General features: G+C 45.2%; 1 protein-coding gene across 3 annotated transcripts in view; it reads right to left on the reverse strand.

Moving 5' to 3' along the window:
* Positions 1 to 546: 546 nt before the first annotated feature.
* Positions 547 to 26,911, reverse strand: part of LOC146810620 (proton-coupled amino acid transporter 1-like) — a 444,495-nt gene continuing 418,130 nt past the window's right edge. For 2 of the 3 annotated variants that reach the window (XM_085617675.1, XM_085617676.1), the window contains exon 11: positions 547 to 3,918. In XM_085617675.1, coding sequence (XP_085473801.1) covers positions 3,638 to 3,918 — 281 coding nt within the window. In that variant the 3' untranslated portion in view covers positions 547 to 3,637. The remainder of the gene's footprint in view (positions 3,919 to 26,911) is intronic. The other variant, XM_085617677.1, reaches the window with a different exon arrangement.

Here is a 26,911-nt window from a genome sequence, read left to right on the forward strand (position 1 = left end):
TAGCAGTTTTCTTTTGACAGAGAACGCACGTCCGCCTGTCCTTGCCTCTCTAAAGCGAGGAGTGACCAAGAGGTTACAACTGTTAGATCTGAGTGCCCTCACTTGATGGTATTTCTGGCGCCTCCGCTTCAGATAATGAGGACCTACCCCTCTTATTGCTCTACGTGCCAATACAAGAGCTTTAAACTGAACTCTTCTCCTCACTGGAAGCCAGTGTAGGCTGCGTAGATGGGGGGTAATATGATGTCGCAGTGGCACATTTCTGATCAGCCTGGCTGCTGCATTTTGAATACGCTGTAGTCTCCTCATCAGATACTCTGGGAGACCAATATATAGGCTATTAGCATAGTCGAGTTGAGTCATACACCACTGACCTCCTGCAATCCATCGGCAGGAAGTGAAGAAAATTGATTCATACATTTCAGGGTACACAAAGAATTAAGGAGTAAGGAACCTATACAGACTGGGTGAGTTAATGGGTGTGATATGTTAAAAGTGATACTGGGGTGGAGCTTGATATCATGAAAAGTGGTTGTTTCTGTTTATCTTTTTTTTTTTTTTTTTTTTTTTAAGTCGTCCGATATATAATCCCGGCATGAGACACATTCTGGAGGGTGATGGCACTAGATGTGCATAGACAACTATAAAGTCTACTGAGAATACGATAACGCAAAACATGCGTTTTTAAAAACCTCTCCTCCTGGAGGGTACTTGTGGCGAATTGACGCATACAAGTACTTCCTGATTGATGGCATGATGACAACATGAGAATATCATTTTCGCAGCTAAAACAGCATGCATGGGGTAATGCATCCACTCGTGTAAAAAATCACGGTGTGATGATTGACTCAATTGGAGGAACGCACTAGACCGCACTAAAATAACGTTCAGACGACCATAACCAAATATAAAATGGCTATTTTACTATTACAGGTCGGATCCTAAAGAAAAAAGGCAAGTATATTCACTGCCCAAGCATGCACTAGCTTGCATGCATCATGTCTATAAAGCAGCTTAATTAGCTAAGAAACTAGCGAGGGGAGTTTTATCACCCTGAAGAAAGCCCCGGCCGGACCTGCGTAGGCCTTCAAAGTATGGCTGAAACATGTTGGACATTAAAGAGTCATGGTCCTAGGACCATTGTATCCTAATCACCCCTTGCTATTTTTATTTTTAATATCCCAGACAACTCCTTCAATAAAGGCATACCTTGGGGCGATCAAGGGATTTTTAATCTATAGTTATGCCTAGTACTTTTCTTTTAAGATCTCCCTGACCTTTAGGAGTCGAGGTGAACCAGATGAAGAAGCATGACACTACTAAAATGTGTGAGGGTTATTTAAAGAAAAGGAAGTCTTTCTTTTCCCGTACCTAGATATGCAGTATTTAGTGAGGGCTAACACTCCTCAGCACACTACATCAGTGACTGTAGGTGGGATACTAGTGAGTTTTGTATACACAAAGTCTTCCACACCCAAATCTGAGACAGTGCAAGTTTTGAGCTCGTTGATTTTCACAATGTTGATGAAAACAATCAAAAAACAAAATGAAATCTGTAGGCATTAGGATGAGTTTTCAGGTTTTTGGAGCTTCAGGTGTGGTTGAATTTGTAGCTAGTTTGAGTGGGCCTAAGTGGACAAAGTGCATTTGCCGGTCTCCAGAATCATGTTTGGCATGTTGGTAAACATCTATTGATCTTCACTGCAGTTCCACATACATTCTCAGAGCAAAAGTTTTAATCATAGCATTCACCACGGTTCTAGGATAACATACAAACTTAAATGTAAACAATTGCTGCAGCATATCCTGTGGGTCGGATAATGCATTGGGGCCAAACTGCAGGCAAAGCTCTGTGAATACCCCCTCTGAGGGGTTGATGGCGGGTAAGAAGATGGGCCTTAGAATGGCCTTATTTCGCAAATTGATTTAATGTAACTATGGGAGAGAGGGGCCAGCAGAGATTCAATGCTGCAATGAAGATTGCCGATTTGCTAAAATGTCAAGGTGAAATATTAAGGTAGACCCTTTGCCTGACCCTTAACCTCTAAAAAGATATATTTTTTTTTGCTGGGGCCTTTAAGGAAGGGAAAGGAGTGGAGACTACAGAAAGTAAATAGGACTGTAACAGTCCTTTTTACACCTATTTCGATAACTGTCTCCATAACCCTTAAGATCAGGGTAGCAAGGGCACTGCCAGTGGTAATAAAGAGAAAGGCTTGGGCAGTAGTTTTTAACCCCTAGTGATAATTTTTTACTGGGCAGCAGGTAGGCACAGTCGCCACAGAGACAGGGCAAAGAGTGGTTGACCACGCAGAGACATTGGCGATCGCCTCTGCTGCTTATTTGCACCGCACACTGAATGGGCAAACGGAAATGGAATCTCTGCTGGAGATGCCAAAGGTGTAGGTCATGCCAGTTCCTCAGTAAATGCCACTCACAGACATCTCTACAGGACAAGACACATCTTCAGCTCTATACGACATAAAGCCCCTTAGGGAGTTGCTGTGCATAGACCATACCTGCTCTATCAAGTATGCAGGACCTATGGGACATGCCAGCTGTCTATGAAATGATAATCCCTTTGCCCTTTATAGCTTTATGTAGATAAAAGTGATTGAATACTTGCAAATGTCTACATCCAACCACTAAACCCCCAGACCCCTACACACACACACACACACACACACACACACACACACACACGCACGGACGTTTGATACAGAAGCTCGCACTGCCCTAAGATCGAGGTTTTGGAATAGTCATGACTTTGCTGACAGTTTTCTAAACTAGTCATATATAATCGTGATTGAAGACAGTTCACCAGTGTCCTCCAAACACACTGGAGGCTAACAATGAACTGGCTGACAGTGAACATCACTGAGCAGCTGGGGGAATGACGATCGGGACATGGCGAACACGTTTAAAAAACGACAGACAAAACGAGATTTTTTTCTAGCATAGCCGACATTAGGACAGACAATAGGAGCCCAGCCCCAAAAGGAGCTGAACCCACAAGCTCTGGGTTAGAACACCAGCTTGAGATCTAGCATGTGGAACAAATATTTGCTTCTTTGTTGTCATCCAAGGAATCGAGAATCTGTCGCTGGAGTAAAAGCCAGAGGCACTCCAGAAAACCAAAACACTGTAAACACTGTTGGCTGAAGCCACAGGAAATGGGTGGTGTGGAGAACAGAAGAACATGCCAATCCCCAGTGCAGCAGCCACCAGAAGCCTTAGACAGTACAGTGAAACTGTCCCTTAATTATCTGGGGCACAATGGGTCCACTACCTCACTTAAGCTTCAGATGTTGAAGTCTATTTTAATTTATTTTCCATGGTTTCATAATTAGGCTCTAATATTTCTTGTGACAAAAAAATCATGAGATCAGACAAAATTAAGTACCTCCACGAAAAATGCCGTCCCAAACCTATGCACAACAGTCATATAGTTAGAGCACCTCAGTGATGGCAACCCATTAATGGACAGGGTGGGCAGCCTAATAAGGATGGAGTTTTGAGGAGGATCCACAGTGAATATGACACTTAAAAACAAAGAGCCACATCTGTTGCCAGAACTGTGGTACCGATCAGGGAGAATCCCCTAGATAGATCTAGACCAGCCAGGTCTACACAGTGATCACTCCACCGCATAGGGATAGAAGCTGGTTGCATTGATGCTTGGCTGGGTGGCTGGCGTGGCAAGCTCCCACAGTGACACATAAGTACCCACGACAAAGCCCACAAAGCCCACCACACTTATGGCGATATCCTTGAACACAGTCCAGCGGCTCAAGCCATCCTCGTAGAAGGCCCAGATCTCCATGAGAGGTGGGAAGATGAGAGCCAGGGCACTGCTGCTGACAGAGCCCACCAGTGAAATCACAATGTCCAAGCGAGGAATGAGAATGGCCAGGACACCTAGGGAGAAAAAGAATAGCACATTAGCACCAACAGAAAGTTAGTAGCCACTAGCACTGGCAGTAAAATTGTACCCATTAGTGCCATCTAAATATCATCATCTTTAGCACTGAAGTTAACTAGATTACTAACGACAACCTGCTACATACAGCCTCCCACTACTGCTTATTCTGCTGGAAGGCCAAAGGCACTTCTGACACGTGGAGGATCACAGCAACATCAGGTCTGGTCATAAACATATGGTTACTAAACATATTCCCAGAGTTAGAGCTAGGAGAAAATAAATGTTATATTTCCCAGTACACAAATGGAAAAATGGCACACTTTTTCTCAATTAAACATCCAGTGACTGAATGTGCCAAAGGAAAATATTACTTACCATGTAAGCATCTGTTCTTGGCATGTACAGCTGTAGATTCACATGCTTTGCATTCTCCTGCCATCTAGTGTTGAGTCCGGATGTTTGCAAGTTGTTTTTTTCAAAGAAGTCTTCCTAGTCACGAGGTAAGGTGATTCCTCCTTTAGGTGATATTGCACATGGGCAAAGACCCCATTGTTAGATTGTTTTCCCGCAGAGGGTGAGAATGGAGTTAATAAGTGTAGAATAAAGATGTCCATGCGCATGTATAGGAGTAAGAAACTGCAACAGGTACAGGGACCCGGGAAGGAGGGTGTGTGCATGTAAACATACAGCTCTACATGCCAAGAACAGATGCTTACTGGGTAAGTAACATTTTCCTTTTGAGGCACGTGAGCTTTGCATAGACTATACAGCAGTATTCTCCCAAAGCGGTGGCTAACCGGTTGCTGCTGCAGTTGTTTGAAAGAGTGTTCTTAGAACTGCCTGGCCTACAGTAGCTTGTTGTCTTGCTAACACATCTACACAATAGTGCTTGGTGAATGGGTGTGGTGTAGACCATGTTGCAGCTTTACAGATGTCAGCTATGGGGATGTTTCCTAAGAAAGCCATAGTACCCCCTAGTTTTTTGGGGTGGAATGCGCTCTAGGGGGTATTGGTAAAGTCCTCTTTGCTTTTGCATGGCATGTTTGGATACATTTAACAATCCACAGAGCAATACTCGATTTAGAAATAGGATTGCCTTTGTGTGGTGGAGCAAAAGCCACAGAGTTGTTGAGTTTGACAAAATGGTTTTGTCCTCTCTATGTAATATAATAAGGCTTGTCTAACATCTAAAGTGTGTAGAGCTCGTTCTGCCACTGAATCTGGTTGAGAAAAGAACACAGGCAACTCAACAGATTGATTGATGTGAAAGGCAGATACCACTTTGGGTAGGAACTTGGGATTAGTGCGAAGAACCACTTTGTCGAGTTGGAAAAATGGTTCCTCTATGGTTAGTGCCTGAAGCTCACCCACTCTCCTCAGTGATGTAATAGCAATGAGGAAAGCAACTTTCCAAGTGAGAAATTTCAGTTCACATATATGCAATGGCTCGAAGGGTGGACCCATTAGTCTGGTGAGGACAATGTTAAGGTTCCACACTGGAGCAGGTGGAAATCTTGGTGGAGAAACTCTTTTGAGTCCTTCCATAAAAGTATTGATAACAGATACTTTGAAAAGGGACAGATGTCGATTTCGAAGGTATGCAGTTATTGCAGCGAGATGTAAGCATATGGTTGTGTAAGCCAATCCTGACTGCTGCAATTGTAGTAAGTAACAAATGATATTTTGAATGGAAGCATCTAACGGGTTGATATGGTTGTTACTACAATATATACCAAACCGCTTCCATTTAGCTGTGTAGCAAGCCCTTGTAGTAGGCCTTCTGGCCTCTTTAAAAACATTCATACAGTCTAGTGTAAGGTTCAGATAACCAAACTCTATGATTTCAGATGCCATATCGCTAGGTTGAGTTCTTTAGGATCTGGATGTCTTATGTCTCTATGGCTCTGTGTGAGGAGACTGGGTGTGAGATGCTGTTTTTGATGAGGAAGTACTGAGAGCTCCAATAGGGTTGTGAACCAAGGTTGACGTGCCCATGTGGGAGCTACTAGGATCAGTGTGAGGGATGTTTGTCTAAGCATTCAAACCACTAGTGGAATGAGTGGGAGAGCCGGAAAAGCGGAAAAGCGTAGTCAAATATCCCTGACCAGTTCATCCATAGTGCATTGCCTTTGGAGAATGGGTGTGGATACCTGAAGGTGAAGTTTTGACATTTTGCGTTTTGGTGTGTGGCGAACAGATCTATCGGTGGAAAATCCCACATTTGAAAGAATGGGAGGAGAATTTGAGGGTGAAGTTCCCACTCAAGAATCTGTTGTCTCTGACTGCTGAGAAGGTCTGCAATTTGATTGTTTACTCCTGGGAGGTATTCTGCCAGGAGAGAAATATTGTGATGTATGGCCCACCTCCAAATGGCTTGTGCAAGTCGTGACAGCTGGAGGGAGTGCGTCTCCCCCTGTTTTTGTATGTAGTACACAGCTGTCATGTTTTTGGTGCGGACTAGGCCAGCTTTGCCTGCAAGGTGAGTCTGGGAGGCTTTGAGCGCTAGAAATACTGCTAGCAGCTCTAGATGATTTTTCTAAAGTTGATTTTGACTCCACAAACCTTGAATGAACTGTGTGAGTTTGGAGATGAGCTTCCCAACCAGTGAGCGATGAGTCTGCTGTTAGCACTGTCTGTGGAACTGGGTCGATGAAGGGCCGCCCTTTGGATACGTTTTGTGGATTCCACCACTGCAGAGAGCGATGAGTGCAGCCGTCTACCAACACTAGATCTGACAAGTGACCCTGAGACTGATTCCACTGACGTGCTAAGCATTCTTGAAGGGGATGTTTTTGAAGTCTTGCATGGGGACTATCATGATGCAAGAAGCTATCATTCCCAGTAGCTGCATGTATACTCAAGCTGGTAGTGACTGGTCAGGCTGAAACTGTGAGATTAGAGCCTAAATATTGCAGATTCTGGCTGCATTGGGACAGGCTAGAGCTTTTCGAGTATTGAGAGTGGCTCCCAAATATGTTTGTGTGTTGGAGGGTTGGAGATGGGACTTCAACACATTCACTGTGAACCCCCAGACCGTGCACGAATTGCAGTGTTATTTGAGTGTGCTGGAGACAATTCGGGTAGGAGCTGGCTTTGACGAGCCAGTCGTCCAAATATGGCAAGACATGAATATGCGGTCTTCGCAGGTGAGCAGTGACTATTGCCAGGCATTTGGTGAATACTCTGGGAGCAGTGGTGACTCTGAATGGAAGCACTTTGAACTGATAGTGTTGTCCCGCTACCATAAACCTGAGATATTTGCGATGAGCGGATGTACTGGAATATGGAAGTATGCGTTCTTTAAGTCTAGAGTAGACATAAAGGCGCTTTGCTGTAGGAGTGGGAGAACTTGTTGAAGAGTGACCATATGAAAGTGATCTGAGTGAATATATTGATTTAGCTCTCTGAAGTCTAATATAGGCCTGAGAGAGCCGTCCTTTTTGGGTATGAGAAAGTATAGGGAGTACACAATCGATCCTTGATATTGTAATGGTACGGGCTCTATAGCTCCTTTTTGCAGAAGAGAGTGAACCTCCTTTTTGAGGAGGTGTAGCTGCTCTGGTGACATTTTGTGTGAACGTGGAGGGATGTTTGGGGGATTGTTGGTAAGCTCCAGGCAATAACCAGATTGGATAATTCCTAGGACCCATCTGCCGGAAGTTATTGTATGCCAGATGGGGAGGAATTGAGAGAGACGCCCCCCGACTGGTGTGGAATGATCGGGGAAGGGGAAGCAAGTCACTCTTTGTTTGTTGAGGGGGAGGTGTGGAGTGTGGAACCTTTACCTCTTCCCTACCCATTATTGCCTCTAAATCCGCCTCGAAAGTAACCTCTTGAAGAGGATGACTGACTGTTAGCTTTATATGATATAGAGGTGTTGTCTGTAGATATGTTTTTAGAGACCCCCTGTAGAAGGAGCGATGAAAAGAACCCTGATTGGATGGGGACTGTAGGGCTCCCATAGATTTTTCAACGTCTGTGTCCTTCTTCATCTTCTCTAAGGAAGTGTCTACAACAGGACCAAGGAGATGCTCTTTATCAAAATTTAAGTTTAAGACAGAAGCCTGTACTTCGGGTTTAAACCCTGAAATTCTAAGCCAGGCGTGCCTTCTTAGCAATACACTGGTGTTGATTAAACAAGCTGCAGTGTCAGCTGCATCTAAAGCACATCTAATAGATGTGTTTGAAATTAGCTTTCCTGCATGAACTAGGTTGTGTGCCTTAGAAGTATGTTCATCAGGTAGAAATTGGAGCAATTGTTCAAATTGGTCGTAGTGCGCTCTGTCGTATCTAGCTAAGAGAGCCTGGGTATTGGCAATACGCCAGTGATTGGCTGCCTGTGCAGCTACTCTTTTTCTTGAGGCGTCGATTAGTTTAGATTCCTTGTCGGGAGGAGGGGCATCCCCCGATATTTGTGAGTTTGCCAAATTATGGGCATTAGAAACCACTAAGGAATCTAATGGTATTGACTCTGGTTGTAAACTGGATCCGATGGTGCAGATTGATACTTTTTATCTACCCTTGGTGTAAGAATTTGTGCGCGAACCGTATCTTTAAAGATGTTGTCCGCATGTTTTAGCATAACCGTAAGCATAGGCAGTGGGTGAGTGGATCTTTGGGAAGAGCTTAGTGTCTCAAAGAGAAAATCCTCCTCAAGTGACTCTTTATGAAGCTGAACTCCATGATATTCAGCAGCCCTATTTATTAGTTCTATGTACCCTACATTATCATCAGGTGGAGAGGGTTTTGTAGGGTATAAATCTGGATCGTTATCTGTGTTTGGATCTGTGTTATAACCGTTCCATGGATCAGGACTATTATCATCTACCCCGTCGCCGTCATCCTGGTTGCCAGGTGTTTGTGGTCATGGTGAATTTGTGGGTGTTATCAACAAATGTGGGTTAGGTGGGAAAGGAGGTGTTAGAGGAGGAGGAGAGGGGTTAGTACCAACATGTTTTCTCTTAAGAGGAATGTGGCAAGTGTCCTCCGTTTCTGGTTTGCATTTTAATGGCACTTTTGCTTGAATAGGTCTAGTTTTGGGATTGATGACCAGTTCCTTTTGTTTCGGGTCTGAGTTTGAAGGCGGGATGTCGAAACGAGGCTTCTTTGATGGAGTAGGAGCCGTTTTATCCTTCAGTGCCAATATTTTTGGAGTCAAGGTTTTCAGAGCCGAAGTATGCAGATCCGAAGATGGTTTCAGTTTTGGTACCAAAGGAGTTGACTTCGAAACATGTTTCGGTCTTGATGCCGATTGTTTGGGCTTGGTGCCCGAATCGATCCTGAGCCGAAAGGCTTTAATATTTGTTTTGGTGCCGGGCCCGAACATGGGGCGTTGGAAACGTGTTCTCCGTGTCGACCTTGGCCCGAAGGCAGAGGAGGGACCTGGGCCTTTTTCTTGAGCAGAGGTGGAGTTTGGGGCAGGGGATGATCGGTACTCACAGTACGCTGACCCTGCAGAATCTCTTTGTCCATGTCGGAGTCGGATTCTGACATGGAAATGAGCTCCTCTTCTTCCTCGGGTCCTTGCGCGGCACCTTCGTCCTGTTCGCCTTCATCCTGTTCGGAATCTTCTCTGAAGATCCGGAATGGAGCCGCTGTGTTGGTGTTGCATTTCGTGACGTCGAGCCAGACGGTCACGGAGCGTCTTCTTGGATCGGAACGATTTGCATGCGTCACAGTCTTGTTTATCGTGCTCCGGGCAGAGGCACAAGTTGCACACTTCGTGCAGGTCGGTGCGCAGGTACTTGGCGTGGCACCTGGGACAGAATTTAAATGGAGTCTGTTCCACGGACTGCGAGATGGCCCAATGGCCTTCCACTAAGGTTCCGATCGAAAGAGATTTTTCAGAAACCAATACGATACGCAGAGAATAGGAAACACGATCGAATAACAATACCGTTGAGGGTAAGTGAATGGCGCACAGAGGGGAACTCGTGGAATGGTTTCGAACCGGAGCGCAGCAATATACATCCAAACCCGTTGGCGGAAAAGAACAATCTAACAATGGAGTCGATGCCCATGCGCAATATCACCAAAAGGAGGAGTCACCTTACCTCATGATTGGGAAGACTTCTTCGAAGAAAACAACTTGTAAACATCCAGACCCAACACTAGATGGAAGGAGTATGCAAAGCATGTGATCTACAGCTCACACGCCTCGCACATATTTTTCTACCTGACTCAGATCTATTCTACTTGCTGCCCACCAGGCTTTCTGATTACCAAGTCAATGTGATGATATTACAGTCATCTGACACACAACTGACATAGGCACCCACTGCAGCAATTAGCACAGCAAAACATTTCCCCTAGACAACAACCCAGTCCTGGCAGAACAGTGCATGTGCACTCTATCCCAGAACATACACTCAACAACGGCACAGCAAGGCATGGGCCTTTAACCAAAGTGCAATTATGGACCACTGGAATAGAACGATGAAAAAGCTACTTACTGTATTTAATGATGCTTCTTGTACATACACAATCTTACCACAGAATCGTTACCTTATGAATACCCCTTCCAGGCTTCAGCCTGGTCCAGAAAACATTTCCCAGCGATAACTCTTCAGTGTGCCCAGGTGTTGTATGTGGTCCCAACCACAACTCCAACTCCAGACATAACATCACCCAGAATATATTAGGAATCAACCAACACACTGTTTCTGATATTCTGTAAGTGCCCATCAATGCATGTGAAAAGGAACAGAAAACCACAACAGCGACAAATACAGCGCACAGCAAGTTTACATAGCTCGCGATCTAATTAATCATGCCACTAGGTCACCGGGGAGGAGGTGAGGAATCTGCAAGATGATGTACCCACCAGAAATATTGTTACAAATAATAAGTAATCCTTTCTTATGATGGATACTTCTTCCTATAGACTCTGCACCTTATACATGAGCCCCAATCAGTACCATCCTGGGAGAATGGCTTGAGTAGTGGAGGTTAAACAAGGAAATTATGCAATGCAGCTAAAACAAAGTTTTAACAGTCACTGTGTGTCTGAGATGTGAGGCTGTGGTGCTTTAAAAAAAAGTACAAAAGGATGACACCTAGAAGATGTTGGCAACAAAGCAGCGCCCAGAAAGAGTAGAGCAGCCGTGACCCTGGTGGAATGATCACTAAAGCCATCTAAAGGCGCTTTCTTGGCCACGATAGAGCAGATCTTGATACAATGAACAACCCAACGTGAAATGGTATGTTTAGTCACTAATTTACCCTTTTTTGATACAATTAAGCCCAAGAAATCTGGTCATCAACTCAGTCCTACCGCATGTGGTAGATGTTGTACGACACCTTACTCAAAGTGGAGGAAAGAAGAAATATAGAAGTGTCGTTAACGGGGCCATTTTGAATGCATTAGCCACCTTGGATAGGAAAAATGGGCCTGTGCGAAAAACAAACTTATCAGAATGTGAAGGATGGACAAAAAGAGAGAACCTAGTTCAGTGACCTGCACCGGTGGATTTAGCAGCAGGCTTCTAGGCTGCCAGGAAAATGTCTGATCTCAACTGGAAAGCAAAAGGGATTTTAACTGGGCACCTCTCAATCTCCACATGTGCAACCACAGCATTTTGGGATCGGACAGAAGGCGCTATCTATCCTTTTGCAAGAACAAGTCTAGTCTGCACAGGACAGGAAGGGTTGGCCGTGTGCCAACACATTAGTAATCCAGTTCCTCCTCACCCAGTCTGGGGTGATCAGAATCAGCTGTGTTCGAACCTTCCAGACCTTTCACAGTATTTCTGATTAGAAACGGGATCGACCGGAACCTGTACAACAGGCCCTGTGAGAACATGAACCAGAAGTCAGTGGTGAAGAGATCTAGTCTGGACAAAGTCCTCTCCATTAATTTGAGCTTTAGCTCCCACTTGAGGTCCCTCACTGAGCGGTGAGCTACTACTGGGAAGATTCTCCGTTGCTGCTCCCACTTCCACAGGCAACCTGCTCCACAACTCCATGCTGAACCGTTTATTGATATAATGGATGGTAGTGGTTCTGTCAAAAAGAATCTGGAGGTTATCCCTGAAGATTGAAGGGAAAAAATGATTAGGAGCAGAATGTATGCAGCTTGAGCACATTTATGTGCAGAAGCTGCTTTGAGACAGAGCAAAAGCCACAGATCACTATGTCCACAAGATGAGCACCCTAGCCCAGCAAAGAAGCATCCGTGACAAGGATAGCCTAAGCCTGCGGAGGGTGAACGGTCGACCATTCAAGATTGGAGGAGCCTGTCCACGAATGCAGATCCTTGATGCACTGAATGGAAAATCTGCATCTGAGTCAAGAGACTTGCAGTCACTGCCTCCTCAAACACCACCTAAATGCCACCCAGCATGAGCCACCAATAGAAGCATAACGGCATGAGACTCCGCAAACGCAAGACTATCAAGAACAGGATCAGAGTATAAATCAGACACATCAGATACATCGCCTCAATATACTTGAGGCTCTGAGGAGGCAGGAAGGTCTTATATGGGTCATGTCAAGGACCTCTACAACGAAGCTGCCACAACCTCCAGCACCTTTGTAAAGATTTGTTGAATGCAACAAGTCTGAAAATGTTGGTAGAGAGAACTGACATATGAAAGTAGGAATCCTGGAGGACAAGGAACACCAACCAGACCACTGAGTTAAATGGCAACAGGACCTCTCGCAAGGACAGTATCTTGTACTTGGCCTGCTGGTTGAACAGGTTCAGAAGGCAGAGACCCAGGAAAGGGTAAGAAATGTAAAGGGAGCTAAATCCTGTGCCTCTCTCTTCTGGAGGCACCCTTTTCTAGGCACCTTTTCCAGTAAGGCAAAGCTTCTGTCTCCAGGATTGAGGTATGAGCATGGAAGGGTGATGGTCTGGTGGGAAAGATATAATGGGGTGGGCTCAACACTGGAGATCAATCAGCGGGATCACCCAACAGTCATCATCACCTCCCAATGAGAGGAAAAATAGGAGACCCTCCCACCCAGCAGAAGGTGAGGTCATGGGTGGGTTTAGAAGTGGCAAGTCCGCAGAGCATGGTAGGGACTAATTCTGGTGAGGCCTCCTAGATCCATCCCTGTCTCGAAAGGAGAGACACAGTAGCTGTGTCATTCACACGGGCTGAGACGGATGCCTCTGTCAGGACACCACACAGCATTAGAATAACCACAGACTTTCTGGCACTGGTGGCGAAATTGCCAGGTGGGGATGGCCAAGTCCAGGATGCAAACTGTGGCCCTCCTGTTTTTAAAAGTTAGGAGGAGTCTGCCTTATAACTGAACAGTCGTTCTCTGTCAAAGGGCATGCCCAAGAGTGTTGTCTGGATATCTCCATCAAATTCAGTATTATGGCACACTAACGCTATATGACAGCTGTACCAATAGACTAAGCAATGGTGTCAGAGGAGCCACATTTTAGCATTTACTTTGATAAATATAGATCACTTACCAAGTCAGAGAACTGCAGGCTGATAATCATAACTTTCACCAGTTCGCATAAGGCATATTGGCCTAAAAAAACAGAGGGTTTGATCTGATCTAGCTGCCAGAGGCAACATCTTTGTGGCCTAAGACATCAAGGTTCTCTTCTGGGGAAGCTGTAGAAAGGCCATTTGGGTTCTGAATTGAAGGTGATATTTGTACAACCAGTCTTTCTAGAGAAGTGCGGGAGGACAAGAAGTGCAGGTCACCTGGAAAGGGCCTATGGTATCTAGAGATCAGCCTATTGACTGCTGTGCACAAAGCAGCTCTCTGCCAAGCAGCGATTGGAGACCAGGAGAGCCTCATTAAACAGAAGCAAGGCCTCAATAGAAGCCATGAAAGACTGCAAGATGTCCACCAGAATGTTAAACCTTCACAGAAGACAAAGTTAGTTCCAAGGCCTCTGTTACCTTACGAACAACTGTCGTAAACAAAGAAACCTTCTCTGAAGGAGGGCCAGATGGGTAAAAAATTTCCCCTTTTAGTAAAGTATCTAGACAAATGGCATTTTGCAAGTCCAAATAAAGGCAGGCATCAGTATTGTTAATAAGTAGGAGTTGTTTAGTTTCTGACTCATCATCCCCATGCCTCTATAGTCCTTGTCCTCAGTAGCCAAGGAATTTGAATCTGAACTGAAAAACTTCTCCAAGTGAGCCTTTGAGCAGGTGCTCACCTTATAGGTTATTGTACAAATTTACCTTGACCTTATTTGCTACATGGGTGACTCTGTTGCTTATAGACTCCTCAGCTGTCTCCAGAGATGGCAACAGGGGGTTTTGTCATTATCGATTCCAAAATCAGCACCAAAGAAGGGCTTGGGCAAACATGGGCTAGTCAGTGTGCCCTTGTTAGTTTACAATGCACATTAGAAGGTAAGGCTAAAGTCTGTGGAGGAGCAGCGTCAGAGATAGAGAGGCCAGAATCGGCAAGCCCACAGAAACAGGCCCTCCCTTGGCAGTTCGGGCTGGACTATTCCCGTTGGTCGCAGAGTCCAGACTGATTTGCAGATGACTGGGTCCAAACTGGAATGGCATGGGGAGCAAAAAGACGATGGATTTAGGCCCAAATCTCTGTATTGGGGTGAATGTATGACATTGTTCTGCAATTTGTCCATCAATTGTTGTTTTTGCATTTGTCACCCATTGTGGGAGAGGCATGCCCAGACGTGGGTCTTGTGCTCTCCATGCCACTGGAGTCAAGGTAGCCTGGCTGATGAGGGGTGAAACCCCGAAACCAGTCCTAGCTTGCTGGTTTCCAGTCCAGGGAGGACCTGGCCTGGCAGTTCGAGCTGAACTGTTCCAATTGGGCGCAGGGTCACGTCTGATTTGCATACGGCTGGGTTGAAATTGGAATGGCATGGGGAGCAAAAAAACGATGGATTTAGGCCCGATCTCTGTACTGGGTTGAATGTATGACATTGTTCTGCATTCTGTCCATCAATTGTTCTTTTTGCATTTGTCACCCCAAGTGGGACGGGTATGCCTAGACATGGGTCCCGTGCTCTCCATGCCACTGGAGTCAAGCTATCCTAGCTGATTAGGGTGAAACCCCGAAACCGGTGTGTTAGAAATGGGATCTCTGGTTGGCTAAGGCGTGCGCCAAAGCCAGGCAGAGACCACCACTCTAGTCATGGCAAGGAAGTTACACACCAAAGATAACCCCTGCTCATCCCCTTGGTAGCTTGGTACAAGCAGTCAGGCTTGTCCCGGAGGCAATGTGTAAAGCATTTGCGCACGCACACAGCAACAACATCCCAGGCACACTACAAAAGGAACTCCACACAAGGTTCTATATAAAAAAAAGCCTTCGTATTATCATAACACATTAGAATAGTAAGCACATATTATACATGGTGCCACCTGGCACTAGGTCATATTTATAAGGGATTATTTACACCTGACAGCGCCAACTGGACCACTGTCAGAACCATCACAAAGTGAACTTAGTAAATGTAGAACTTATCATAAACATAGAACACAACCAGTAACTACTGGTAATCACTGTTCTTAGCATCGGCCTGTAACATAAACTACATTATGCACAGCATCATATCAGGCGCGAATTACATTCTGTGCCAACCTCACCAGCATAAACACATTATGCAATTCTCTCAGAAGTTTAAACGCATTAGACCCTAACCTCCCAAGTATAACTATATTAGGGGCATAAATCACACAGTGGAACATAATCTCACTAGCATAAACCATGTTATGCAAAACAACCTCATAATCATAAAACACATTTAGAGGTATAACACAGGGTGCGTAAATCATACTAAATGAATAACATTTCCTAGCACCACAAACACATTAGGGCCTGGCGCCCTATAATTCTAACAGTCCCTCTGGCCAACTGGCTCTCTCAGAAAGGGGGCTCAAATGCCCTATGTCCCAAGAGTCAGGGCGCGCTGCCAGAGCAGCGAAAGTAAAGGGTGCGCAAGCTGCGCAGACCTAAACTTTGCAGCTGCCCACTACTTGCTGGGCAGCTGAGAACCATAACACGAGGGCCTCAACGATGCAGCTGGCACTAATTGCTGCGCGGCTGTAAATAATGGGGAAGGCCGGGCACCTCTGTGCCACTTCTGTCCCTCTCAGGGACTTTCTCAAGAACTGCGCCAAAAACGTTGCAGCTGCCCGCGCTGGTGCGGCACAGCTGGGGATAGGACAAATGGGTCCTGGCACAACTGGGCACTCTGGGACTGGCTCGGGCTCTCAATAAACTGTGCCCCTGTTGGAGCCACGTAGGCTCTAGGAATAATGATGACCCCTCGTTGCAGCTGACCCCTGCAAAGTGGGGCAGCTGGAGAATACTGACCACACTGGCGCAGTATGGGGCCACGGGACCTCAGGACCCCCACGGGGCCCTTGAAACAAATATGACATCGGTGGAGCGGCCCGCAGCGGCGGGTCCGCTCATACAAACAAAAAGAACTGTGCCATGTTGGAGCGGCCCGCTCTCCTGGCGGGACCGCTCAGACCCTGCCTCTCTCCACCCGGACTCCCTTGGGAGCCCCGCACAGGCAGGCACCATCACATTTTCTTCGGGGCGGTTTTCTCAGGCGGCAGCGGCGTGTGCGGGACTTCCCTCTCAAAACCAGAAGTCCCGCCTGCCGCCAGGCACATCGTTGCCTGAATTCCGCCCTGTCCGGGACTCTGGCCGCCGCGGTGATTTTCAGCTCGATAATAAGGGGTAGGCTCCCTCATAAGGCCAAATACGTGGGCACTCGCCTATAGAATAAATGATAAGCAGCCATAAGGCACCCGCTCTCAAAAATAGCGAGATGAGCGGGGTGGGCACCCGTAATTAAATAAAAATAAGCAGGGTGGGCACCCGCAAGGCCGGCATCACGGGGGAATTCCTCAGCTGGGGATTCCCTCTCTTTCCCTGGAAGCAGCGCAGTGTTGCAAAACCTCAGCACTCCTCCTAAAAATAAAGGGGCAAATTAAGACAAAGCGCTCGCAGGCGCAAAACAAGAATGCAGCAAAGGTCCTAGAGATGAAGAGAAAGTCCTTTCAGGCATCAAGGGGCCATGCAGGGCCCAGGGGCCAGCACACAGGGTCCTCCAGCAGAGAGGCATCCCCCATGGCGGTCCCTCCTGGGCCCCACTAGCAGCAAGCCCCCCTCCGTCAGGAACAGAACTGAACACTTTCATGGGGTCACAGCCCCTATATTTATACAACATTTCCCTTTGTGACACAGCACAGGGCTGGTCGGAAAACCAGATGCAACTGGTTTGGGGGAGCTTTGGAGCACTTTGTTGTGCTCAGCTCCTCTCTCCTTTGTCAGGTGTGGGCTAGGTGCTCAGACTCACCCCAGGGGGTGGAGCCAGCATTGTGGTGGGAAGGCACCGTCCTATTCCGGTCCCAGGTGCAACTCCTCCCTCCCATCTACATGCAGATCTCGCCATTCACCACCGGGCAGACTCACCCTGGCTCCCGGAATTCCCCAGCCCTCTCAGCTCCTGTCAATCACAAGCCAGACATGCACTCCACATCAGGCAGGCAGACACATAGCACACAGAAATGCCAACTTCTAAAAGTGGCACTTCTCCACTAGTCGCCATAAATCTGCGCACACCATTGCGCATCATTTATTCTCCAGAGTTTGCACATACTAAATTCGACCCTGCACTCCTCTCACATCAGGAATTACCATGGACACACATATCCCCCATGCATTCCTATGGGAAGGCAGGCCAGTCTCACCACACGCACTCAGAGAGTGCACGCACTTTACACTGGGCCACAGTGCTAAAGTGCGCAGAGTCCAAAAATCACTACCAATATGTCAGAGCTTAAGGCAAAAAGTTCAGGGGTGAACCTGCCAGAAGAGCCAAGTCCAACACGGTCCTATGATGCTTGTCTCCAGTCCAGGGAGGACCTGACCTGGCAGTTCGGGCTGGACTGTTCCCATTGGGCGCAGGGTCAAGACTGATTTGTACATGTCTGCGTTCAAACTGGAATGGCATGGGGAGCATAAAAACAATGGACTTAGGCTCATATATCTGTACTGGGGTGAATGTATGGCATTGCTCTGCATTCTGTCCATCAATTGTTGTTTTTGTATTTGTCTCCCTGGGGAAGTAGCGTATAGGCTTGTGGTGCCATCCTGCAAGATTCAGCATTGCTAGTCGGAAAGCCATGACGTACAGGATCGCAAGAAGGACTGGAGTTCTCCAATCTTATCTTTTTATGGAAGGTGGGGGTTGTGGAAATCACTAGATATTAAGGAAGAGTCTCAGGAAGGGGAATGCTTCCTGGGAATATTTATTGTTCTCACTGTGTGTTGTGTGTTTTTTGTGAAGGAAGATCTCTAAAGATAATGTCCCTGGAATGTGACTTACTTTTGGGAGAGGAAGCCTGCTTGGGATGCCCACCCGTGGGCCTTACCCAAAATTAGTGTAGTTCCCGGATGGTGTTCAGGTGCATATAGATGCAAGAATAAGAGGCTGCAGTATTGGGTCTCAACCCAAGACACCAAATATAGTTGTCACAAGTGTTCAAAGGGACATCCTCCAGTGACACCGTCTGCAAGGCTTGAAGACTGTGGTCCTCTGAGGAAAGGCACCAAAGAGTATTCTGGACGGTGTCAGAGTCACAGATAAAAACAAACTGACACTAGCACACTGATTGGCGCCTAATATACTCGGGTGACATCACACAGAGCAGGAGAGTCTTAGCAAGGGAAAAGCTTTCAGGACCAAGTATGAAGCATTGATGGTTTATTTGTAAGGTGAGGAATCTATAGTAAGATGAACCCCCTCAGAAATGCACAACTTGCTGATGATGGCATAAAGAGAGATCTGCAATCTACCCAAAGATATTAATTCGCCATGGGCATAGTTGAGTGTGTTCTCTCTACCACTAAGCAATACTGTACTCATCTGCTGACAATAGCCACAAAAATGATCAATCTGGAAGCATACTAGGGCGCTTCTAGATGAAAAGTGTTGGCAGGCAATATTGGAGTAGTGGAGATTCAAAATGGAGGCATTCCCAGGAACAAAATGTAGGCATTTTGAAATCAAATTAAGAAGTTGTTAGAGAAATGAAGAGTACATTTTGAAGTCAGTATTTGCATACTGTAAAGGCACACTATCACATATTTAAGTGTAAAGCTTGCATTTAGTGCCAAGTTAATGCAGTTTTTTCAGTAGTTTAAAAAAAGATAGTGTTTTCCTAAGATGTACTTGAATTGTTAAAAACTAGTATTTCACTATTATATTGGGAGGGTTAGTTTAGTGCAGAGGCTCAGAAGTGTGTGTGTGTATGGGCTGGGGGCCAATCATACTGGGACCAGTCTACCGGCATCACTGACTACATGCCTTAAAGTGCCCTTTCAATTTGAGCCCAAAACTATGCATCTCAAAAGATATACCTGGCTACAGACGACTTAACTTTCCCTAGAAACTCCAGCGGTCTTATTATGGAAACTGCTGTGCAGCTACTGCCTATTACAGAAAGTGCACCGGTGGAGAACAGTGCTGGTCGCAAAATCTTCCGAACCAGTTTTCTGTCAACTTAGATGGACATCATTAGCAATAGAAGTGTGTACACCTGAAGAAGATTGGTTTTCATGATACCAATTCATTATGATATTCTGTGTGCTGTAATTATTTTCATTGGGCCATCAAATGAAGTGGAAAACCGGTATAGTATGTGTAGAAATTAGAGAATTCTTACCACAGGATAGTGTAAGATATGGTTTATTAAAAAAAAATAAGTTGCAGAGGATCAGCATCAATGGTCTGCTCTCCACCTCAGCTCCCATCTACAATGTCTTCCAACATTCAACATTCTATGACACCCTAACATTCTGCCAAGAACATTCTTAACTAAATTGCAACATATCTTCCTTACCAAAAAAAAATAATAATAAACAAAATAATTAAAGAAGAAAAATACAGTGGTGTTAATGATCATGACAATGCCAATCCAAAGTAAATAAAACAAATACAAGGGTACTGAAACAGGAGTGTAAAGCGAACTCTGAAATTCCACAAATAATAGGTACTGTAATGATGCTTCAATTATTGTAGAATATAATCCTTAAACTTCCCAGGAAGGAGTCTGCGTCTTTGAGTAAGTCTTTTAGGACAAGTATTCTCTTCCAAGATATGTTCATCATCATGAGTTCCATCATCAAGTTTGTTACCATCTTCACAATTTCCATCTTCATGACGCACAACAGAGGACCTCTTAAAATACTTCACTAACCTTGACATACTCCATACAGAGTCAACTCTCACGACATTTTTCTTGATAGAAACAATTGTGAAAGGACCAATGAAAGAAGATTTACCCTTCAAAGTATGTTTTGGATTTCTCACCAAAACTTTGTCACCTACATTCCACTTCTTGCTCTTAACTCGCATCATAGAATCATAGTCTGCCTTATACTTATGTTGATACTCCAAGATTTTCTCATGATGCATATCCTTGTCCATTACAGAACCAGAAAACACAGGCAGCCAAGAAGGATTAAGTTTTGAGATTGCCTTCCTACCTCTTAAAGCTTCGAAAGGTGACATCTGAGTGATTGCATTAGGTGTTGTGCAGTGTGCCCACCATGTATCTCTCAAAACTCCACTGAATGAAACTCCAGAGTTAAGCGCTCGTTGGGCACAATCCTTTACAACTTGATTCATTCTCTCAGTCAAACCATTCGCTTGAGGCGCATACAACGCTGTCTTCTGATGTACAATATTGTAGTTTCCGAGAAACTCCCCCATCTCATGAAATACAAATTGCACACCATTATCAGTGACTAAGAACTTAGGAATGCCTTCAGAGACAAAGACATCTTTAAGAAACTCAATAACAGATCTAGTATTTTCAGAGGGGACACACTTGGTAACAACTTGGAAGTGTAATCTACAAGCAAGGTGACAAAACGCTCATAGGACGGCAACAAATCGGGTCCCATAATATCCAAACCTAATTTAGACCAAACCGCATCTGGAACTGCAAGAGGAGACAATGGAGCTCTACTAACATGAGACTTATCACTGATGGCACAGGACACATAATCCTTAACCACCTCCTCAATCATGTGATCCATACCTGGCCACCAATATCTCTCCCTTACTCGAGCCTTGGTAAGACTCTGCCCCAAGTGACCTTCGTGAGCTGTGTTGACAATCTTACCTCTAAATTCTACTGGGGGAATTACTCTCTCCCCGCTCATAAGATTACCACCAGTAAAAGATGGATCATCTCTGACAGACCAATATGCTTTCATCTCGTGATCCAAGGTTTTGTACTCTGGCCAACCATGAGTGATCCAAGCTTTCAGTGACTCCAAGACTTTATCCCTGTTCACCCCTTCAGTCCAGGTTTCAAACGACAACAAAGATTCAGCCACCCAACACACAATATCATCTTCACTGTCACAGCCTACCCCATTAACTGGCAATCTAGAGAGACAATCTGCAGTCTTGTTTCTGGATTCTGGTATATACTGCACTAAGAAATTATACTCTTGCAATCCTTCACTCTAACGTTTAATTCTGGGAGTAATATGTTCACTTTTTCTGCAAGAGAATATTTGCACAAGAGGACGATGATCCGTCCTAACTAAGAAAGGTATTCCCCACAAATAAAATTTAAAATGTTGCACAGCCCAAAAATTACTCAAGGCTTCTCTTTCAAAACAAGAATAATTGATTTCAGCATCCCTAAGAGCTCTAGAAGCAAATGCCACAGTCCTCTGCTCACCGTCTTTTACTTGAGAAAGTACAGCCCTCAATCCCTTAAGACTGGCATTAGTGGTCAGCACAGTTTTCTTATTGACATCAAAATGCCCAAGGGTTGGCATTTTCCCAATCTCTGTTTTGATCGTCTCAAAGGCTTTCTGACAATCTCCAGACCAAACAAAAGTTGACCCTTTCTTCAACAGGGCTCTGAACGGTTCCGTTACACAGGCAAATCCCTTGACAAATTTAGAATGAAATTCAGCAAGACCTAAGAACGACCTTACTTGTTCTTTGTCCCTCGGCATGGGGGCATTAACAACACTCTGTGCAAGTTCAAATTTAGGTTGAATTCCATCACCCGAAATCACATGACCTAAGTACGAAACAGTCTCAACTCCAATACGACATTTTTCTTTTTTTACAGTTAGTCCTTTTTCTTTTAATCTCTCCAAAACTTCAATGTTTTGCCATGTTCCACTTTACTTTTCCCATAAATCAAAATGTCATCTTGGAAAAACATAATATTGCTTATACCATCCAAGACTTTTTTTATAACTCTCTGGAAACATGCCGCGGCAGAAGCCAACCCAAACTGCATCCTTAAAAACGGTATGCTCCTAGGGGTGTCACAAACAAAGTAAGATGCCTCGAGTCTTTATGCAAGGGAATCTGATGATAAGCAGATGATAAATCAAATACACTAAAAATACGTGCCCCTTTGAGTATACTCAGCGACTCAGTGATATTGGGTAACGGCTGTGGGTCCTCCCTAATCCACTCATTCAGACTTCTCAAGTCAACACACATTCCGACACCTGCACCACCATCCTTTGGAGCTAAAACAATGGGCGCCAACCACTCTGAGGCTTCAATCTCCTCGATAACCCCTAATTTCAACAATCTATCAAGTTCAGATTTGAGAGGCTCAACCATCATGTTTGGCACCTTCCTCACCTTGTGCACGCAAGGAGTTGCTCTATCCTTTAGAATGATTTGATGCTCAAATTCCTTAAGACATCCCAAATCATCGGTAAAGACCTCAGGAAATTTTTCAAAGTACTCACAATTCTGGTTGTCCAACACGCCACTTTTCCACACTCAACCAACATGACTTGCTCCTTAGGATCCTTAGCATTTGGGTTAAGCATGATACCCAGATCTCTTTGATGTCTCCATTCTAACAAATTATCTCCCCTCTCAGCAACATAAATCTTTCCTACTGTATTTCTATTTTTGAATTGGACACGTGCTTCAGTATATCCCAAAACGTTAATTCTAGCACCCCCATAGCTAACGGGACTAATGTCAATCAATCAATCAATCAATCAATCAATCAATGCATTTATATAGCGCACTACTCACCCAGAGGGTCTCAAGGCGCTGGGGGAGGGGGGTCCGCTACTGCTTGAACAGCCAGGTCTTGAGCTGCTTCCTGAAGGCCAGGTGGTCCTGGGTCAGGCGGAGGTGGGTCGGGAGGGAGTTCCATGTCTTGGCGGCGAGGTAGGAGAAGGACCGTCCCCCTGTGGTGGCTCTCCGGAAACTGGGGACGGCGGCGAGGGCGTGGGTGGTCGATCGAAGCTGGCGTTTGGGAGCGTAGAAGTTGAGGCGGCTGTTGAGGTATCCTGGTCCTTGGTTGTGTAGGGCTTTGTGAGCCTGGGTGAGGAGACGGAAGGTGATTCTCTTGTTGACCGGGAGCCAGTGCAGGTCTCTCAGGTGTTCGGAGATGTGGCTGCGACGGGGGATGTCCAGGATGGGACGTGCTGAGGCGTTTTGGATCCGCTGGAGTCTCTTCTGGAGTTTGGCAGTGGTTCCGGCGAAGAGGGAGTTCCCGTAGTCCAGACGGCTGGTGACGAGGGCCTGGGTGACCGTCTTCCTGGTCTCGGTGGGGATCCACCAGAAGATCTTTCGTAGCATGCGCAGGATGTTGAAGCACGATGAGGAGACGGCGTTGACTTGTCTGGTCATGGAGAGGGAGGAGTCCAGGATGAAGCCTAGGTTGCGTGCGTGGTCTGTTGGTTTGGGTGCGCTGCCTAGGGCGGGGGGCCACCAGGAGTCGTCCCAGGTGGAGGGTGAGGATCCTAGGATGAGGACTTCCGTCTTGTCCGAGTTCAGTTTCAGGCGGCTGTACTTCATCCATTTGGCTACCTCTTTCATCCCTTCGTGGAGGTTGGCTCTGGCGGTGGCGGGGTCGTTGGTGAGGGAGAGGATCAGCTGGGTGTCGTCGGCGTAGGAGACGATGTTGAGGTTGTGCTGGCGTGCGATGTCTGCGAGGGGGCTCATGTAGACGTTGAAGAGGGTTGGACTGAGCGAGGAGCCTTGAGGAACGCCGCAGATGTCAGGAGGAAGAAGTATGACATTGTCCAAACCTACAACCTCGTCCCATTGTTTGTTGCCAATCATAGTGAATGGGGAACCAGAGTCAGCTAAAACCATAAAGTTGAAATTGTCAACGGCAATCTTACACTCTGGCATAGATAATTTTCCAGTATCTATCCCACCATTATCATTATCAATGCTCAACATTATTGTACGCACAACCTTTGTTTTCCTCTCTGCATTGCGGGTGGATTTACATACACGAGCATAATGGCCTTTAACACCGCACTTCATGCAGATAGAATCTCTAGCATAGCAATGAGGATAATTCGAAAAATGTGATGTACTTCCACACCTACAGCACTTAGTTTTGGGTAATTCCTTGGAAACCTTCTCACTATCATCTCTATTGGAAGGATTGGGGTTTGAACCAACCTCACGATCAGACTTGGTTGGGATATTCTTAGGAAAATTACATGGCCTCGAGTCCTTGTCAGAAATTTTAGGTTTTTCAAGAGGAGAAACTTTGGCTACATTTTCAGGATTCACTATATTTTCCTCATAAGTTAAAGCATGAACTTCGCTGGAATTTTCTTTATCGTCATGACCCCTTTACATTTCTTTCACCCAAGAGGAGGTTTTTTCCATGCCTTCAACGATTGCAACAGCCTCAACCAGAGTAGGATTCTTGGATAATAGTTTTTCCTGTACTCGAGAACTGTTTGTACATCTCACTAACTGATCCCTCATTAGAGAATCTGAAAGATCCCCAAACTCACAAGCTTACGCTAAAGTTTTGAGAGAAGCTACATAACTTTTTACTCGTTCATTACTACCTTGGATCCTAGTGAAGAATTTATGTCTCTCAAGAACAACATTTATGCGAGGACCAAAATATCTCTCTAGCATTGTCATGGATATTTCATATACATCATTAGGTTCCCTTTCTCCCGTACCTACAGGAATAAGGTCCATACTGTCATAACTGTTACGTCCCTCTACACCCAAATTATGCAATAGGATAGCTTGTTTCCTAATCGCTGAAAACTTTTCACCACCAATAGCCACAATATAAGAGTCAAATAAGTTCCTCCACCTTTTCCAAGGAAGTATGCGATCACCTTTTTCCGAAAGAAATGCTGGAGGTTGAGACATGCTTGTTGCAGAAGCCATTGTAAATTATCTCCACGCAAGTAATAAATATTTGAAACTACAACTGTATGAGTCACACTGTCTAACACAACATAAGACTATATGCAATGATAACAATGTTCATGTATACACACAAAAAAAAATTAAAACAGTAAAAGTAGTCACCTTAATCTAGAAGTAGAGAAAAGCAGAACTGTTACTTCAGCAACAAAAAAACAACAACAAAAAATTTAACATAACAAGTCAAAATAATTAAAGTAGTCACCGTGGTCAGAGAGAGTCAAAGTTAGTGTTTTTAGATAATGTAGAACAAAGAAATACCACTTGGAAGTAATAAGTTGCCACTTGGAGACTTGTGCAGCAAAGCGTTCTAATTATATACACCGAAGATCGTGTTGCTCGATGTACTTGAGTTTCTTCCCTTTAATTAAAATGGCGGCTGCGTAAGGTCGCGCTGCGTGCCCCCAAACATGATGACAGCCTCGTAATTGCGCTGCACGTAGCCAGAGGAGCGCACAGAATGATCACGAGTCAACTCCAGGGAAAGAACGGTGCCGATGTTCCAATGATGCGGACAGCGATCGTTGCTTGAATCGCTGATGATGACAGGTAAAAATGAGCGGATTGTTGATTAAAGCGCTCACGATTAAAAGAGATCTTTTGTCAAGATCCGTCCAAGGCAACATACGCGTCCACAATCCGGTGAATGTACTTCTTTACAAAATATTCACGGGCAGTACTTACGATTAATTTATGTCTTGAGCGTGTCTCCCAATTCCAGGAAATTAGATTTAAGACTTGAAGAGTTCCATCAGCAGTACAGGCCAAAAAAAACCTGAAGTAGCCAAGTAGTATTCCCAAAAAAAAAAACGCTGCTAAAGCACGGTGCTCGTGGGTAGCCAGTCAAAGTGTCTTCAGGGCAATTGATACTGAAATTTTGCTTGTCCCAATCAAGCAAGTAAGTCCATCGTCGCCAGTGTAGAAATTAGATAATTCTTACCACAGGATAGTGTAAGATATGGTTAATTCAAAGAAATAAGTTGCAGAGGATCAACATCAACGGTCTGCTCTCCACCTGAGCTCCCATCTACAATGTCTTCCAACATTCAACATTCTATGACATACTAACATTCTGCCAAGAACATTCTTAACTAAATTACAACAGTATATTATCTCTCAAAGTAACACAGGGTCATTCAACAGATGTCAAAGTAGCTATGAGGCAAGAATGATTTTCATCGCCAATGTAATGCTCCCATTGGTTTCAGAAATACCCCATGTAGAAATGCCCAAATGTGAAATTAAAGTAAGTGATGAACAAATTTCAATTACCTACAATGTAACATCCCAATGCCCACCTGTGTTGCTTCCACAAAACCTCAATCCTTTTCTACTGTGTGCTCTGATGAGCATGGGGTGTATAATTCTTTCAGTGCATGTGACATGAGTGATGAGAAGTGAGAAGTGCATTAAATCAATAGGATTATGTTCGACCTGGCATCCTTGGTGTGGTTTCCCCTGTCTTTTTTGCTCTACTTTCTGAATGATTGACTGTATGCTGGACTTCGCTTTTGCTGGTTATTGTACTCTGGGCAATTAACCACTGCTGATCAGTGCTAAAGTGCAAGTGCTCACTGTGTAAATTGGGAGTATGGTTAGTTAACCATGATTGGCATATGTGATATACTGGTAAGTCCCTAGGAAAGTGCCCTGTGTCTGCCCAGGGCCTGTAAATCAAATGCTACTAGTGGGCCTGCAGCACTGACTGTGCCACCCACATGAGTAGCCTTGTAACCATGCCTCAGGCCTGCCATTGCAGTGTATGCCACTTCAGTTATAAACTGCGATGTCGACCTGGCAAGTGCACC

The sequence above is a fragment of the Triturus cristatus genome, chromosome 7 (assembly GCF_964204655.1).
Source record: "Triturus cristatus chromosome 7, aTriCri1.1, whole genome shotgun sequence".
Taxonomy (NCBI): Eukaryota; Metazoa; Chordata; class Amphibia; order Caudata; family Salamandridae; genus Triturus; species Triturus cristatus.